This window comes from Leptidea sinapis, chromosome 15 (genome assembly GCF_905404315.1).
Source record: "Leptidea sinapis chromosome 15, ilLepSina1.1, whole genome shotgun sequence".
NCBI classification, from domain to species: Eukaryota; Metazoa; Arthropoda; class Insecta; order Lepidoptera; family Pieridae; genus Leptidea; species Leptidea sinapis.
Window position 1 is genome coordinate 5,558,303 of NC_066279.1, and position 20,117 is coordinate 5,578,419.

The 20,117-nt window shown below is 38.0% G+C and overlaps 1 protein-coding gene across 1 annotated transcript; it reads left to right on the forward strand.

Annotated features, from left to right (window-relative positions):
* The first annotated feature begins 2,323 nt into the window (after positions 1-2,323).
* LOC126968179 (histidine-rich glycoprotein-like) lies at positions 2,324-19,596 on the forward strand. Its single transcript, XM_050813037.1, has 6 exons — positions 2,324-2,376; positions 2,797-2,952; positions 3,448-3,614; positions 14,137-14,146; positions 17,366-17,521; positions 19,426-19,596. The coding sequence occupies exons 1-6, from the start codon at positions 2,365-2,367 to the stop codon at positions 19,594-19,596; spliced, it is 672 nt and encodes a 223-aa protein (XP_050668994.1). The 5' UTR covers positions 2,324-2,364.
* The last annotated feature ends 521 nt before the right edge of the window (positions 19,597-20,117 follow it).

The following is a 20,117-nucleotide window of genomic DNA, read 5'->3' on the forward strand; positions in this document are numbered from 1 at the left end:
TACCCATAATCTAGCCAGCATCCTGTGCAAAGGAGCGTTCCACTCCTATATTATATTATAATATACAAAGATAAGAAAAGATACACAAGGCTGACCGCCTAATTGATAGTAAAACTTATATTACAACAGAATTAGTTAAAACTTTCTCCATACAGCTTCCAACTTACTGCAAATTAAGACTGAAATCTATTCTTTAGCATTTAGCAGTTACAGATTATCATGGTGAACTAAAACGACACGTTCGCTCAGGTACTATAACTACATACTTTCATACAATTTTATTCTGTTTTGTTTTAAGTTGACGGTTTGTGACGTCATGCCTACAAAAAATAGGCATGATGATAGATTTTGGATATCTCATCAAGCATGTCAGTGCACTTCTATAAGTATCGTTAAATCTTTATAAATAAAATTCTTTTGGAGAAATAAAGCGCCCTGAAATGTGCTCTGCAAAGGTCACAAAACGTCCGTTTGATTAAATAAATTAAAAAAACAGAAATACTTACTTTTACTTTTCAAAAAGTCTTTCATTGAATTAACTTTCCAAACTCAGCAATGAAATGATCTGTAATGCAAATGCAAAGTAGATTCGTAAAAATACATTAATTTAAGGTATACGTGCTTTTTTTGATCTGCTGCTCTGTGTTGCACGCGGTCGAATGGATAGAGCGGAATCTGGGCTGCTCCAGACCAGAGATAAAAGCAATATATATTGTGGCCGGACCTGCGCTTTGTAGAGCTCTAGAATGTGAGCGGGCTTGAAGTATTCTCGTGATCTATTTACGGGCACCTTCGAAGCTATTTTCGCTTTGCCCTCAAGATGACCGTGGAATTGGCATTCGCTCGAGATTTTGAGACGCAGTATTCCGATACTAGGCGAAGCTGTAAGTGTTGTCGAAGAGCGGTGATATGACAAAAGAAACTAGAATCAGGATAAAAAAAATATATCTATCTAAACACATGATAAAATATATGGAGATAAAAAAAATCACAGCAAATATACAAAAACCATACAGTACTTAATGAGAATATCTAAGTATTAATTTATTTAATTCACTCTTGTACCTTGAGGTAGAGCACGAAACTATTATATCCAATTCATATAATTTTGTATTATAAAATTGGGAGATTCTGAGGAGTGGAGCGTTTACCAATATTACTTTTGGGAGTTGACGTGAAGAATAGGTTCTTAGAACGGGTAGACTTATGTGGAACATGAAATAATACAAGTTGAAGTAGATTAGGACAACTTATTTGACCAACACAAATCTATCTTAATGTAGTTGAATCATTTTGATACAGAAGATCCTTATAATGATCACGATTCCCAAAAACGCGGTAACTTAAAATATGCAGAAATTGCCTTTGTATGATTTCGACCTTACGAATATAAATATCGTACAAAGGATTCCATATAGGAGAAGCGTACTCCAATAGAGACAATACTAATCCCCTATTAAGGCATGTCCTTAAAGTCGTTAGAGGTACCTGTTACAAAGCCTAATATTTTATAAGAATCATTAAGAATATGGCCGATTAGCCTATCAAGAGATAACTTCGTGTCTATGTAGAAGTCAAGATCTCGAACCTTTCTGCTGTTTGGTGTGGGGACAGCACACTTGGGCTGTGGGGCCCAGAAGCGCGGAGAATGTACAAAGTACTATCTACGCGCTTCAATAAAGCTACTGGAAACCCAAGTGCTGCAATTGCTGCCAGCGCGCTGGCAGCAATTCGGGCAAACGATCAAGCCTGTCTAGTGAATCAATGAAGAACTTTTCAAAATCGTTTTTTTTTCCTTTCGGGAGCTTCCGGTGCGTGGGCTGCGTAAACGGTAAAACTTTCGTAAAAATGATGTATGACAGAATTGATTCCCTTTATAAGTTGGTAGGTACCTAAAATAGCTCCTTAATGTACTTATAATTTAAAAATATTTCTAACTCTTACGAAAACTAAGGCGCGGGTTAAAGTAAGTGTTAACCCAAAGTTCCATGCGGACGAAGTCGCAGGCAGAAGCTAGCATAAAAGCAAAACTTACATCAAATGCATTTGTACGGGGTCACTTACAGAGGAGCAGTAAGCTAAGATTATTGCAAAACAAAAAAAAATTGCAATCTTCAGGTATTTTTCTTCTCGTGTCCTAGTGTTATTAAACTACAACAATATCAGTGTAGATATCTAATTAATTTATGAAATAGTTACAAATTTCTTCATACGGGTTACAGTTTACCACAACTTTAGAGTGAAATCAAACGTTACCTTGATTGTATTGCTTTGTCTATTCATATAAAAGACATGACAGGAAAACAATATGTATCAGTATCGTAATAACGTTCTACAGATTAGGACTCAGTACAAATATATACAATGTATTCAAAGGTATTGTATCAAATAATTATGAAATATTATATTGTCACCTGTATATTAACGTAACATGTAAAATAATATTGAATTTAGAAGTGTGTACTTGTAATGCTAAGACGGCAAACTCCAAATTTTAAATTGAATATAAAATAATAAGCTCCGAAGTTTTTTACAAAATCATTGTTATTATTTCTAACACGGTGGTACAAACCCTTGGTGTGTAAATCTAACTGGTATTTGGCGGGCTTCGTTAGCAATGATAAAAACAACGCATGATTTACATCATGAATAACCTGGTAGTAAAATGTAAAACTATAAATAGCTGTTCGTTTGTCTTTAAAACACAAAGTAAAAATATTAAATATTATACATCTTCATCATCGATCGTGATCATGGCTCATTCATGAAAATATCAAATTTCAATATTATTTTTAGATTATCTGTCTGTCGTTGTTGGTCGCTGCTGCCATAGCCCAGTATGACCACGGTCATGGTTCAGCATATTCCTCTCAACACTTCATCAAACACGACGGTCATCCAGAAATAGTACAAGCACATGGACACCATGGGCATGGACATCATGACTACCATGTGAGTTAAATTAAATAGTTTTTAGTTAATATATAGAAATAGGTTATATAGCAAGATATTTAAATCATTTTATTTAAAAATATACGTTAATCGCGTGACTTCAACCGTATGCATGACGAGGAAAATTCCGAAGGTTTACATTACCTGTCCCACTAAACAGCATCCCACTATATATCAAATTTCAGAACTTAGATCCACACCGAGTTTCTTTTTTTTTTCCATTTCATGCTTAAAGTGACATAGAGTTTCGTTTGCAGTTGTAGTAGATTGTATTAAATATCATTTACCATGACCTATAGGCTCATTAGTGAGAACTAAAAGAACTGAAAGATCAGTGTGTGATATTAATTAGAAAGAAAATTGTTTTCCCCATATTCTGGTGGTGAGGACTAGGCAAGACCAGAAACTCAGACCACCTCAGTTCTCATATATTTCAAATTATTTGTGTACTTAAATTATTTTTAATATAAGAAATAATTTTACTTTTCTTTACAGACTCACCCCCACTACACATTCGACTACAAAGTGGAAGACCCTCACACAGGAGACATGAAGTCTCAGCACGAGAGTAGAGACGGAGACGTGGTGAAGGGAGTCTACTCGCTGCATCAGCCTGATGGTTCACTGAGGACCGTGCACTATCATGGTGACCATCATACAGGGTAAGAGTCAGTCGCAACACTATAGCATTGTTTATAGTGTAGTGTAGATGACTTTGATTTTTTTTTAAACTAATAATTGGTTTACCAATTTTTCTCTCTCAACTCCTACTAACTTCAAAATATAATTTTGTTTATTTTAATTTGTTCACATAAACAAATTCAAATTCAAATATTTTTATTCAAAATAGGATTTAAAATCACTTATTGAACGTCAAAAACTACCACCCATTCAAAAGAAACTGCTTCAGACCTGAGAAGAATGTGCGCAAGAAACTCAGCGGACTTTTTTTTTAATATAAAATATGGATTACAATGTGATATCGTACAATAAACATTTATAATTAAAGAGCCTGAGGGTGTTCGCTTTATTCCCAGTCCGTGGTGTCATTAAGAAAATCGTTTATGCTATAATAACCTTTCCCACACAAACGTTTTTTAACAATTCTTTTAAATTTCGTAACACATTTGTTTTGTACATTTTCTGGGATCATATTGTAGAAGCATATACATCGCCCAACAAAAGACTTACTAACTCGACCCAACCGAGTAGTAGGCATAACAAGTTTATGTTTATTCCTCGTGTTAACATTCTGAATGTCACAGTTTCTAGAAAATTCCTCAATGTGCTTATGAATATGCAATGAACATACAGAAAATTAACAAAAATGTACTGAGAAGCAACAGTCAAAATGTTTATTTCTTTAAATTTTTCTCCTAATTATAATATAATATTAGTCACATTAAATGCTTCAGTATGTCAACAACTAACAAATAAGTTATGTTAGATAGAAAAATAAGGCAATAATTTTATTAATTTCTTATAGATTTCACGCGGATGTCAAATTCGATACTCATCATATTGTTCCTCATCATCACCACTATTGAATGCAATGGAATGGCTGACTGAACTTTTTTATATGAGATTATATTAAAAATATGTTTCTTTCAATAAATCATATGATTTGGAGTTGTCTTGAATATTTTATTTTTATCCAATTGTACTTTGCGTCATAAGTAATGCGTTTTTTCAGCTAGTTATATCTGGGCAAGTTTTCATGATTACATTATAAGAATATATGCCTTTATTCAAACAAAACAAATCGTATAACTATATTTACAATACTATGACAACATAAAATTAAAACTATCATTATGGAGAAGCGTACCAAGAATACTGGCAGCATTTCCCCGTTGGATAGCTAGGCTGATCCGTTGACCGATATAGCTGCCAGGGCTAGGGTTGCCAGCATCCCTATTTATGCGAGAAGATACTATTTTGTACATTCTCCGCGCCTCTGGGACACACGGACCAAGTGTCTCGACACCAAACGGCACACAGATGTAAGACTCATTGAGACCGATATATTTGTGACGTTTGCTGTCTTCGGCAGTCGAAGCCGCCGCCCCAGCACCAACTGACGTAACTTGGACATGAGAAGGAGCCAGAGTGGCTATTTGGCTCTAAAAAAGCTGGTATATTAAGAACGGGAAATGCCCTGTGGATGACTTCGTTACCTCACATATTGTTTTATAGGTTACCTTTATCTATATATTATAAATATATGAGTCACTTATTTATTTATTTATTATAGCACGCCACATTATATACAATATAATTTTCTTAATCTTATGTTACACTTAGTAGTTCTAAAGTATAGGACAATTATGGTGAACATAAAAATTACAAAAAATTAATTACTTCTGAAAAATAGAATTAATACTATGGCTACAATAAACCCAAAATAAGTAATGAAAGTACAAATTATAAATTAAACTTATTTATTGAAAGAATGGAAACGAAAAAGGAAAGAGATAATCTACTTATTTGACTAATGCACATTGAGTACCAACTAAGTGTTTAACAACACTTTCTTTGAATGTGACCAGCTTACTACCGAATATATTATGAAGTTCTGAATTGGTATTGCTTAATTTATTGTACCTACTCGCGAAGTATTGTCGCTTTATACGTACTATATACTTTAGGAGTGGTAGTGCCATGTTGGGTCCTCACGGACACAACCGAATTGGGCCGGCACGCCCGGAGAAATACCACTCCCCCACTCGAAACCGGCGTGAAATAGCGGGTATGCCGCTGTGTTTCGTCCGGTGAGTGGGGTATCCTACACCCAAATACAAATGGCAGCACAGACTAAAAAGAGACTACTCCAGGACGGTACCAGGCTATGCAGCCCTGGAGAATCCGTCCCTGGGCGTCCACAATTAGGGCCTGTACCTAACAGTGGTTGCCCAAGCTGCCCCGCGTATTCTGGAGGGGGCAAATCTGCGCTGACTCGGGGCAAACAGAGCAGGAGGGTCAAACACTCCACACTCGCTGTGGACTTTTGATACATCAGGGGGCTTCGCTCAAATTTAAATGCCGTCCACTTTCACCTGGAGACGGCGAAGCCGGACATGCTCTTTTTAACCGAGACACAGATATCCTCCCCGGCTGATTCATCTTACCTTTCCTACCCGGGGTATAATTTGGAACACTCCTTTATACCATGGGCTGGCGTGTGCGTTTACATCAGGGAGGATGTCTGTTCTCGACGCCTGAGTTTTCTTGAAGGACAGGACCTATCCATCATCTGGCTGCGTGTAGACTGCGTTGACCATCCGCGAATCTACGCATGCCTGTATAGGTCCCATAGCGGTAACGCAGAGACTGACCGGCTCCTCGAACACATCCAAATGGCTACAGATTCCGTGTTGGAGCAGATCCCCACTGCAGAGATCGTGTTTCTTGGCGATTTTAACGCCCACCACGCCGAATGGCTAGGCTCACGTACTACCTCATGCAGGGAGATCTGTTCACGACTTCGCCTTAGCATATGGTCTGAAGCAACTGGTTATTGCGCCAACGCGAATCCCAGATGTGCAAGATCATACACCTTCACTGTTGGACCTTCTGTTGACCTCACATCCGGACGGCTACCTAGTTTCCGTTGACCCTCCTCTGGGATCGTCGGACCACTGCCTGATCCGGAGCACCGTGCCGATCACGCGCCTAACACGGCCTCGCTTCTTAGGCCGTCGCCGCGTGTGGCACTATAGGTCAGCAGAGTGGGACGAGATGCGGTGCTTTTTTGCATCCTACCCGTGGAGGCAGATCTGTTTTTCGCTGGGAGATCCAGATACCGCTGCTGACGCTGTTGCTGATGTGGTACTGCAAGGTATGGAACTCTTCATTCCATCCTCCTCTGTGCCTATCGGTGGCAGATCCCAACCATGGTTTGACCGCTCCTGCAAAATGGCCTCTCGCCGAAAGCAGGAGTGCTATCAGGCTTGGGTCAATGTGGTGGTATCTAAGGATGTGAATTCCAGTGAACTAAAAAAACACTTCAATCATGCCTCCAGGTCCTTCAAAAGAGTTATTGCTGACGCGAAGTCGAAGCACATAGGCAGAATTAAGCGGGCCCGATGGCATTCCCCCGATAGTGCTGCGGACATGTGCTCCGGAACTGGCGCCGGTCCTTACCCGTCTTTTAAGGCTCGCCTACTCATCAGGCGTAGTCCCGAAATTATGGGAGGCGGCTTTAGTGCACCCGATCCCTAAGAAAGGTGTACGCTCAGATCCGTCCAACTACCGCCCCATTGCCATTACCTCCATTTTCTCCAAAGTAATGGAGTCGATCATCAACCGCCAGCTCTTGGGATACCTAGAGGGGCACCAGCTGATCAGCGTCTGCCAGTACGGTTTCCGTGAGGGTCGCTCAGCTGGTGATCTTCTTGCGTACCTCACCCATAAATGGGCGCAAGCGGTTGAGTCGAAGGGAGAGGTGTTGGCGGTGAGTTTGGACATAGCGAAGGCCTTTGATCGGGTGTGGCATAAAGCGCTTATAGCGAAACTGCCATCCTATGGGCTTCCCGAGAAGTTGTGCAAATGGGTCACTAGCTTTTTGGCTGATCGGAGCATCAAGGTTGTTATCAACGGTGCATGCTCCGACTTAAAACCCATAAACTCTGGTGTCCCGCAAGGCTGTGTGCTATCCCCTACGCTGTTTCTTCTGCATATCAATGATATGCTGCACATCAGCAATATTCATTGCTATGCAGACGACAGCACGGGGTATGCTTCCTACACCGGCCGTGCCAACATGTCCCGGGATAGCGCCGACGAGAACCGGAACAAACTTGTGTCTGAAATCGAGACTATGCTTTGCAAAGTCTCGGAATGGGGCCGACAAAATTTAGTCCAATTCAACCCCAAGAAGACAAAAGTTTGTGCGTTCACCACTAAAAAGTCTCCCTTTGTCGTATCCCCTCGATTCGAGATCACTCCTCTATTTGCCACAGCCTGTATTGGCATACTTGGCGTCGATATATCGAGCGACGTTCAGTTCCGTGGTCACTTGGAAGAAAAGGCCAAACTGGCCTCTAAAAAGCGTGGTGTACTCAATAAGGCGAGACAGTACTTCACTAAAAGCCACCGCCTGCAACTTTATAAGGCGCAAATTCGGCCTCACATGGAGTACTGTTCTCACCTCTGGGCGGGTGCTCCCCAGTACCAGCTTCTTCCATTTGACCGCATACAACGAAGAGCGGCTCGAATCATCGACGATCAAGTCATCTCCGATCGGCTTGATTCTCTAGCATTGCGTAGAGATGTGGGTTCTCTCTGCATCTTCTACCGAATTTATCACGGGGAGTGCTCAGAGGAGCTGTTCGGGTTGATTCCAGCGGCCGAATTCCACCATCGGACATTACGTGCAAAGTACCATCCGCATCACGTAGACGTCTGGCATTCCACAACCGCGCGTTTTCTTCGAAATTTCTTGCCTCGCACAGCCACTTTGTGGAATCAACTACCGACAGCGGTATTCCCGAACAGATACGACTTAGGGACCTTTAAGAAAAAAGCATACTCCCACCTTAAAGGCCGGCAACGTATTTCTTGACACACCTGTTGTTGCGGATGTCCATGGGCGGTTGCCTCACCTCTCCCCATCCCGTGAGCCTCTTGCCCGTTTGCCCCCTCTCATATAAAAAAAAAGACATTAAATTCACCTAAGACTTCTTAGAACAACGTTGAGATTTTGAGTCGCCAGCCGTAAAAACTTATTAAAGTCATCTTTTATAGTCCATACATCGTACATAATATGTAGTCCTCCTACTCCTAATTCTTATACTCAAACTGTGCATGAGGCTCTGGGTAAATTTGGTTTTTGATTCATTCATAAGATTTTTCTATATCAAATCACTTAACAGAAAAAATCTTGATAATTTTTTGCAGCCGCCATCTTGAATTTTCATTTTGGCAGCACTAGCTTGATATTGGTTTCAACACTCACGCAAAACATGACAAAACACATGTAGGTAAGTATTATTGTCCAAAATAAATAAATATAAAAAAACATCATAGAAAACCATTAAACCACACTCATAAAAAATGATAATTAATATTGCAGCCGCCATCTTAGTGTAAATTGTAAAAATTTTTTCACGAATTTATTATAATCGATCTCACGGACTTATAATTCGAATACCTACTAATTATAATAATAATATTATAATAAAGCATTCTTATATACTATAATACTCTATAGTTTAAAAAACGAAAACTGGAGTTTTGATGGGGCCGAGTTCAAATAGCCGTATACCACTGATACGCTGGCATTTTTAAAAAGATCGTGGAAATGTGACACTCGACTCGTATGGACCGCGAAAACTTCTTAGGGGCCTCGTCGATGCGCATGTTTGTGTGAGTGTAATTTCGAACGTTTGTAGGTAGTTTCCTTACTGGTACATATGTCTACTGTACTTACGTACTAATTTAGGGAAATGTTATAATGCGTATTCTCGTAACAAGATCAAATGTTAATTATTGTTAAGTGGACCTTTGTGTGGTGTGCTTTAAATGGTTTTTCACCATCAGAAAGTAAAGATTTCAACGAATAGAAAGCACACAAAACTTTTAAAAAAGCTGATATTTTGACGGGTGAATTTTCGATTGAAAATAAGGGTTCTTTTCCGATATTTGAGTCAAAATAAGGTGAAAAAATAAATATTTCAATTCAAATAAATTACAGTGTATTTGGGGCATGAAGGGGTGACTTTTTACATTATTTCGTGATTTTTTTTTGTAAAAGATCAAAATATAAAGCTGAAAACTTGTTTTTTTACAAAAACTTTGAGGTTATGTAAAAAAAGTGTGATAACAAAAGTCGTAGATCTTTTTATTACCTACATGTTTGCCATTTATCTTTCTACCACAGGACTTGTAGTTTTGCCGGAAATCGAGATAAAACGTTTTGTACCCTAAAACACTCCCCATTTCCACTTCCCAACCTCAGATCGCCCGTAATTTATTTTTCCATTCATTTTTGTATATTCTCTTCCTTTTCCAATAAGTTTCATCCTACTATTATTTTTAATCACTTTTTATCATTTTCAAAGGCTTCAGTACATACCAACAGTAAATACTAACGCATAAAGTTTAAACAATTTATCTATAAATTTTTGGATCTGTGGTACCCTTCTTCCTGTAAGAAGAAGGGTTCCACCGATTTTTATGTATACATATACTTAAAAAGGTCACGCGATATAATTTAATTTAAATTTATTATTTCGTTTATAATATTTTTAAAGTTAAGAAAATGTCTTTATTTTTTATTAACTTGAATAAATTAATATTAATTCTACGAACTCCAATAAACCCAATAATTGTCAGATATAAGTTACCATTTCTACATCGTCGTGGGCTAGCTATATGAACACCTAGCGTTGGCCCATTCCAGCCAGAAATTCACGTCCGTGTTTTTGTGCTAAAAATCGTTGGTCCTGTTTTGTTCTATTTTCGTATCGAAAATCTAATTATATTTAAAAGTGATTTTAGAATTTTAAATAAATTCGTTTTTTTTAAGTGATATAATAATAATTATGACACACTTTTTACACAAATTATTTTGCCCCAAATTAAGCATATATAGCCTGTGTTATAGGTTGCAAGACAATAATATATTTAATGCAATATACTTACTTAAACATACATAAATACATATAAACATACATTTAAACATCCATGACTCGGAAACAAACATCCATATTCATCATATAAATGCTTGCACCTACCGGGATTCGAACCCGGGACCTCTAGCTTAGTATATTAGATATCCCTCTATTCTGGAATTAATTATATTAAATTTGTAACCAAAATTTATGAACGACACGGGATTCGAACTTGTCACCTCTCGGGTTCCGTGCGAGCGCTCTTTCACTCGAACGGTTGTTCGAACTAGGGATATCACTTTAAATAATAAAACATTGTTTTAATTCAATTAATTTAGCGCATGATAGCCTATTCAGTGAATACATATTCCATTTGGTAGTGATACCACGTTGGAGCCAAGGGGTGGGTTGATTTTTCAAGCAATCTTTTTTCTCATCTTGTACTCGTTTGTATGAAAAATTTTTCTCCCAAGCGCGTGGATGAAGTCTCTTCCAAAGATTGTCCTCCAGGGACAATTGGGTGGATTACATTGACTGGCTGGGGAACTGCTTTTTTGATATTTGATATTCTAATTGTAAAGATATCCTATAAGCATTTTGTAGGCAGGGTACGCTATTCTCACCCTCAGCGTTCCCCACCAAGAAAAACCCCTTACTTCCTCCCAATGTTTATATTGCTTTTTTTTTTATGGAATAGGAGGACAAACGAGCGTACGGGTCACCTGTTGTTAAGTGATCACCGCCGCCCACAATCTCTTGCAACACCAGAGGAATCACAGGAGCGTTGCCGGCCTTTAAGGAAGGTGTACGCGCTTTTTTTGAAGGTACCCATGTCGTATCGTCCCTGAAACACCGCACAAGGAAGCTCATTCCACAGCTTTGTAGTACGTGGAAGGAAGCTCCTTGAAAACCGCACTGTGGAGGACCGCCACACATCCAGATGGTGAGGATGATATCCTAACTTGTGGCGTGTCGTGCGAAGGTGGAATTCGGCGGAAGGAATCAGGTTAAACAGCTCTTCGGAACACTCCCCGTGATAAATGCGGTAGAAGACACACAATGAAGCGACGTCTCTACGCAACGCCAAGTGATCCAGCCGTTCACAGAGCACTGGGTCCCCGAAAATTCGAGCTGCTCTGCGTTGCACGCGGTCAAATGTATCGAGCTGATACTGGGGTGCGCCAGACCAGAGATGACAGCAATACTCCATGTGTGGCCGGACCTGCGCTTGGTAGAGCGCTAGTATGTGGGCCGGCTTGAAGTGTTGCCGTGCTCTATTAATGACGTCCAGTTTCTTTGAAGCCATTTTGGCTTTGCCTTCCAGATGACCACGAAATTGGCAATCGCTCGAGATTTCGATACCCAGTATTCCGATACTAGTCGCGGCTTTAAGAGAAGTGTTCTCGAAGAGCGGTGATACCACAAATGGGGTTTTTTTAGTGGTAAACGCGCAAACTTGAGTCTTCTGGGGGTTAAATTGGTCAAGGTTCAATTTTCCCCATTCCGCGACCTTCTCAAGAGAGGACTCGATAGAAGACACAACTTTCTCCCGGCACTGGTTGACGATTTCCCGAGAGAGACCTGCATGGCCAGTGTATACGGCATCACCAGTGCTATCGTCTGCATAGCAATGAATGTTGGAGGTGTCCAACATATCATTGCAAAAGAAACAGCGTAGGAGACAGCACATAGTCTTGGGGCACTCCAGCATTCACGGGCTTCGGGTTCGAGCAATATCCGTCGACAACGACCTGTATGCTGCGCCCAGTGAGGAAGCTGGAGTTCCACTTGCACAAGCTCTCGGGAAGCCCAAATGATGGAAGTTTGGAGAGGAGCGCCTTGTGCCATACACGATCAAAGGCCTTCGCTATATCCAGGCTAACTGCCAGGCCTTCCCCCTTGCTTTCAATAGCCGCTGCCCATCTATGTGTTAGGTATACGAGAAGATCACCTGCCGACCGACCATGGCGAAACCCGTATTGTCGATCGTTGATCAACTGGTGACCCTCTAGATATACCAAGAGCTGATGGCTAATTATGCTGTCCATGATTTTGGAGAGCAGGGAGGTAATAGCAATAGGCCTGTAGTTTGCCGGATCCGAACTGTCTCCTTTTTTTTGGATCGGATGGACAAGGGCTGACTGGAAGTCATGAGTCAGGGACTACGCCTTTAGAATAAGAGTGTCGGAATAAACGCGTTAGCACCGGCGTCAACTCAGGGGCACACGTTCTAAGCACGATTGGAGAAATGCCATCCGGCCCGCTCGACTTCCTGACGTCCAACGAAAACAGAGCTCGCCTAACAGTTTTCTGTCGGAACTGTACTTCAGGCATAGAGCTCTGACACCGCGGGATGGTCGGCGGTGTTTTTCCGTTGTCGTCAAGAGTCGAATTGGAGGCGAAAAGAGTGCACAAGAGATCGGCTTTCTCTTTTGCCGTATGGGCCAGGGTGTCATTCCTCATGTGCAACGGCGGCATGGACGGCTGGCTGAAGTTACCAAGAGCAGCTTTCGACAACGACCAGAACTTGCGTGTTCCGGTCGGGTAGCTGGAAAGCTGCTCGCCGATTTTGACGACGTGTTTTGACTTTGCACGGGCGATTTGCCGCTTAAAAAATCTGGAGGCACGGTTGTATTTCCTCTTAAGAACTGTGCAGTTCGGATCCTTTGTGCCCAGCGCCGCAACCCAAGTTCGATAGGCCTGTTTTTTGCAGTCAGATGCTGCTTTAACAGACGCATCGAACCAGGGCTGTGATCTGCCACCGATGGGTACTACAGAGTTTGGTATAAAAATATCCATACCCTGCAGTATCAAATCGGCTACTGCAACGGCGCAGGCACTAGGATCATCCGAAGGGAAACAAACCCTGCCTCAAGGGTAGGATGCAAAAAAGGAATGCATCCTATCCCAATCTGCTGACTTGTAGTGCCAAACGCGGCGGGTCGCTGGTGGTCTGCGACGTTGGCGTCGGATAGGCACAACACTCCTGACCAGGCAATGGTCGGACGTTCCGAGAGGGGCGTCGACAAAGACCTGGTAACCATCGGGATGTGTAGTCAGCAATTGCTTAGCCTTTAATTTAAAATTAGTTGTAATAAAATTATCATAATCGCAAATATAAAAGTATTTATTTCGGTTTGGATTGTACTTTCTTGATTTTCTAAGCACGATATAATATTAATATATATAAATTTTTGTCTGCGATAGCTTAGATAGCTTTGGTGTCCAAGCTAATGAACGGATTTAAATGGGGATTACTTCATGGAGTGCAGTTAGGGCTAACTTGAGAGATAGGATAGTTTTTATTTCGATTTGGGACCTGTAATTATTTTTATTTTCAATTTTTTTTTTGTATTGACATATTTTTTATGAGAGAATTTTTTGACGCACTGTTTGACAGTTCTGCTGTGAAACAATTTCATTATAACAACAGGGAGCATTTTTCACGAAATAATTCATGGTGTTTTGAAATATTTTTCACAAGTTCATAAAAAACAGTATTAATTTATTATCTACAGAACAACGTCTGTCGGATCAGCTAGTATAATATAATAAATTTTTCACATTCTAGTCCTAAGCGAGTCAACATGGACAGCAGAATTAGTTTTGTTAAAGCAACTTCAACAGTTCAAAATACCTTAAAGAATTGGCTTCCTCTAATTTACTCACATGGGATACCAGGGTATTGTTCTTATTAACGTTGTTTTTTACCAGATACCAGTAAAAATCGCACCAGTTCAGTTTATTTTTGAGATTGGCAAGCACAAACAAATAATAAATCGACAAACAGAAATTAATCAAAAATTTTGATTTAAATTTCATGTAGACACAATTTATTTTTGGAAAAACGCATACTATTTTTTTTATGCAAATAAGGGATGAAACGAGCAGGACGTTCAGTTGATGGTAATTGATACACCCTGCCCATTACAATGCAGTGCCGGATTCTTGGAAACCACTAAAATTCTCAGCAGTACTAAAATTATTGCGCTCATCACCTTGACACAAGATGTTAAGTCACATGTGTCCAGTAATTTTACTATCTACGGCGCCCTTCAAACCGAAACACAATAATGCTTACACATTACTGCTTCACGGCAGAAATGAGCGCCGTTGTGGTACCCATAATATAGCCGCCATCCTGTGGAAAGGAGCGTCCCACTCGTATATTACATTATAATATTATGTAAAGATAAGAAATATATACACAAGGCCGATCGCCTGATTGATAGTAAAACTTATATTACAACAGAAATAAGTTAAAAATTACTTCATACAGTTTTCAACTTACTGCAAATTTACAGTGAAATCTAATCTTAAACATGTAGCAGTAACAGATTATCGTGATAAACTTACGGCCGTTTTCAATAAAGTATCTCTAGTTACGGATAAATTGCTGTCACCGTTTAATGACAAGATCTTATCTATCCAAAGTTATGTCCAGTATATTTATAGTCCAATGCTTTATGTCTATTGGTATTTGAAATGTAATTTGTGGCGTATCGTGCGAACACTCCCCGTGATAAATTCGATAGAAGACATACAATGACGCGACGTCACTTCGCAACGCCAAGTGATCCAGCCGTTCACAGAGGACTGACAATTCGAGCTGTTCTGCTTTGCACGTGGTCAAATGGATTGAGCTGATACTGGGGTGCGCCACACCAGAGATGACAGCAATAGTCCATATGTGGCCGGACCTGCGCCTTGTACACCTTCAGATCGACTACCTAACAGTGAGATTAAAATTCGAACAATTAATCTTAAATATCTATAATTTTTTAATTTGCATTAAGATGTGTCTTACTGGTACTTTATATTTTGACGATAGCAAATTTCACACCTTCTAGAATAATGCGTTATTATTATTGTTTACGTAGATTATTCTGTTGCACATTTTGCCTTCAGTTAATTTACGGCCGTTCCCAATATACTTTCTACAGATAGAGATAAATTAGTACCTCCTGCAGTCAGTAATTAGCTGTCAATAATCTAAAGCTATCCCAATATACCCGATAAGTCATTCTTATCGCCTTATATTGGGACGCGTGAATTGCAATTTGCATACAAACTTCTATCGCTGGTAAGCTATATATCGTCCCATTGACAGACATCGTGCACGGATAAGTTGAGCTACCGTCGATATGTTTATTGGGACAGAAAAGTCAACAATAGTTATTATTTTTATCTCAAGTAAGAGATAGACTAAATATTGGGAACGGCCGTTAATGTGTCACCAATATTAACAAGTTAAATTCAAATGCAATCATATAATTTAATAATGGATGATTTGATGTCAAGTGCACTCATCTTCGTCCTCATCCTACTTCACCGTTAGTTTGAACGCCCTAATCTCGGGAACTACGGGTCCGATTTGAAAACTCTTTATGTGTTAAATAGCCCATTTATCGAGGAAGGCTATATATCAACATACTAAGACTAATAGGAGCGACAGTGCAACAATTAAGAATGTCTAAAAATCGAACGTTTTTCCTTTTGAGAGCTTCCGCTGCGTACGTTGCGTAAATGGTAAGACAGTAAAAGTTTCGTAATAATAATGTATGACACCATTATTGCCCTTTACAAGTCTTAAAAACAGTCGACAACATAATATTATCTCTATCTATTCAGGTTGACTCACTTCCTTTTTTATTCTAACCAAATTTGTTCAAAAATAATGCATTATTTGCGAAGGTGTTTAAACATGCTATTCGTTAAACGATATGTTATTTATCACAAGAGAACTATATGTTGCCCTATCTAGATCGGAATCTGATGAAAATCAATGTCTACTTCTGTCGGAAGAAAACAAAAATATAAATACGTATAGTGTACGCAGAAGTACTTTATACTAACAATAGTGAAGCGTGATGCAGGTAACTAAAATAGCTCCTTAATTTACGTATTATTTAAAAATATTTTCAACTTCTGCATAAACAAGTCGCGTGTTAAAGTTGGCGCTAACCCAAAATAACTATGCCACACGGAGGAAGTCGCGGGCAGAAGCTAGCATAAAATAAAGTTTAAAAGCTTGAATCAAATGCATTTGTACGGACTCACTAACAGAATTGTATATTGGGGTCACATTATTGCAAAACGAAAAAAAAAATGCAATCTTCAGGTATTTTTCTTCTCGTGTCCTAGTGCTATTAAACTACACCAATATCAGTGTAGATATCTAATTAATTTATGAAACAGTTACAAATTTCTTCATACGGGTTACAGTTTACCACAATTTAAGAGTGAAATCAAACGTTACCTTGATTGTATTGCTTTGTCTATTCATATAAAAGACATGACATGAAAACAATATGTATCAGTATCTTAATAACGTTCTATAGATTAGGACTCAGTACAAATATATACAATGTATTCAAAGGTATTGTTTCAGATAATTATAAATTATATTTTATACTGTAACCTGTAATTAACGTAACATGTAAAATAACATTGAATTTAGAAGTGTGTACTTGTAATGCTAAGACGGCAAACTCCAAATTTAAAATTGAATATAATATAATAAACTCCCAAGTTTTTTACAAAATCATTGATATTATTTCTAACACGGTGGTACAAACCCTTGGTGTATAAATCTAACTCGGATTTGGCGGGCTTCGTTAGCAATGATAAAAACAACGTATGATTTACAACATGAATAACCTGGTAGTAAAATGTAAAACTATCTATAGCTTTTTGATAGTATTGAAAACACTCAGTAAAAATATTATAATTACTTCATCATAAGTCACCGTTATCTTGATTCATTCATGAAAATAATCAAATTTCAATAATATTTTTAGATTATCTGCCTGTCGTTGTTGGTTGCTGCTGTCGTAGCCCAGTATGGACACGGTCACGGTTCAGCTTATTCCTCTCAACACTTCATCAAACACGACGGTCATCCAGAAATAGTACAAGTACATGGACACCATGGGCATGGACATCATGACTACCATGTGAGTTAAATTAAATAGTTTTTAGTTAATATATAGAAATAGGTTATATAGCAAGCAAACAGTTTCACGAAAAACCATTCAACAACTTTAGCGATATACAAATACATACAAAAATATTTGATTCAATAAATAATAAAAAATATTCAGTTGGCCTACTGCTTGACATGAGCAAAGCATACGATAGAGTCTCTTATGATATCTTATTAGAAAATTTATTTCTCTCAGGAATTCGAGGAATTGCCCACAAATAGTTCAAATCTTACCTTAATAATCGTTTTCAATATGTGGAAATAGAAAATACTAACTTCGAGACTGGAAAGAAAGACCACATAAGATCTAATAAAGCTCACTTATCAGGATCGATTCTACAGGGCAGTGTGTTGGGTTGTATATTGTTTCTCATATACATAAATGATCTTCCTAACCTAATAGACGATGATTGTACTCTTTTTGCTGATGACATTTCTATTTTGATCCCATGCTATATTTAAAACAACTAGAAGAAAAATTAAATATTACAATGGACAAAATCTTTTATTGGCTAAATAATAATAATCTTGAACTTAATATTAATAAAACTAAAATTATACCTTTTAAACCTTATCAAAAATCCCCCTTAAATATATTATATTCTTACAAAAATTCACAACTTGAAACAATTGACACAGCTACACTAATGGGAATTGATTTAGACTCACACTTGACATGGAAGCCATATCTACAGAAATTAAAAAGCAAAATGTCATCTTTTACTTATGCTGTATACCAACTAAAACGCGTAACAGATTTCAAATCTGCCCTTGCTGCTTATTATGCGTATGCACATTCTAGATTATAGAATAATTATAATTATAGAAATAAAAGATATATTTATTCAACAGAAACAATGAATCAGAATTTTAGAAAATATTCAGCAGATGGATTCATGTAGACCATATTGTATTAAACACAAAATTTTAACTCTAACTTCAATTTACATCCTAGAATCATGTAAATTTGTTAAAAAACATTCGGACTTATACTCAACACTACCAAATAACAAGCGAAATAATAGAAATTTAAACAAATTAAAAATTCCCCAAACAACTATGTCATTAGTGTCATCGAGCCGTCACCACATGGCAATAAAAATTTATAATCACATCCCAAACGAAATTAAAAATAAAGAGAAGCCTTCTCTATTTAAAAGACATCATAAAAAATTTTTAGTTTCAAAATGCTTCTACGATTTACCTGAATTTTTTAATTACAAGTGGGAGAATTAGTTACAATATAGTATAAGAATGTATAAAATGTATAAGACTTATTAATTTATGTATAACGTTGCTGTGACCTTGCTGGGCGTCACATATTGTCTACCCATTAATAAACCAACCATTCTACTGTAAAATGTGACTTGCAATAAAATATTTTGATTTGATTTGATTTGATTTGAAGATATTTAAATTATTTTATTTAAAAATATACGTTAATCGCGTGACTTCAACTGTATCCATGACGAGGAATATTCCGAAGGTTTATATTACCTGTCCCACAAAACAGCATCCCACTACATACCAAATTTCTGAACTTAGATCCACACTACCTTAATGTAACCACTTATCCATAATTAGAGGTACAGTCAACCTTAGAGAACGAGTTTCTTTTTTTTTTTTCTATTTCATGTTTAGAACATAGAGTTTCGTTTGCAGTTGTAGTAGATTGTATTAAATATCATTTACAATTAGTAAGAACTTAAGGAACTGAAAGTGCAGTGCGGGATATAAATTAGAAAGAAAATTGTTTTCCCCATATTGTGGTAGTGAGGACAAGACAAGACCAGAAACTCAGACCACCTCAGTTCTCAAATGTTTGTGTACTTAAATTATTTTTGATATTAGAAATAATTTGACTTTTCTTTTCAGACTCACCCCCACTACACATTCGACTACAAAGTGGAAGACCCTCACACAGGAGACATGAAGTCTCAGCACGAGACTAGAGACGGAGACGTGGTGAAGGGAGTCTACTCGCTGCATCAGCCTGATGGTTCACTGAGGACCGTGCACTATCATGGTGACCACCATACCGGGTAAGAGTCAGTCGCAATACTATAGCATTGTGTGTCAATTCTTACTTCTTTAGTTCTCTGTCAATTCTTACTAACTTAAAAATACAGTATTGTTTATTTCCATTTATTCACATAAAAAAATAATATTAGTCACATAAAATACTTCAGTATACCAACAACTAATAAATAAGTTATGTAAGATAGAAAAATAAGGCAATAATTTTATTAATTTCTTACAGATTTCACGCGGATGTCAAATTCGATACTCATCACATTGTTCCTCATCATCACCACTATTGAATGCAATGGAATGGCTGACTGAACTTTTTTATATGAGATTATATTAAAAATATGTTTCTTTAAATAAATCATATGATTTGGAGTTGTCTTGAATTATTTATTTTTATTCAATTGTACTTTGCGTCATAAGTAATACGTTTTTTCAGCATATCTGGGCAAGTTTTCATGATTACAATATAAGAATATTTGCCTTTATTCAAACAAAACAAATCGTATAACTATATTCACAACACTATGACATCATAA

Excerpts from the sequence above, each read along its gene's own strand:
- LOC126968179 (XM_050813037.1), top strand. Across the intron at positions 2,953-3,447 it reads ATGGACATCATGACTACCAT|ACTCACCCCCACTACACATT; the intron begins GTGAGTTAAATT and ends TTTTCTTTACAG. Across the intron at positions 17,522-19,425 it reads ATGGACATCATGACTACCAT|ACTCACCCCCACTACACATT; the intron begins GTGAGTTAAATT and ends TTTTCTTTTCAG.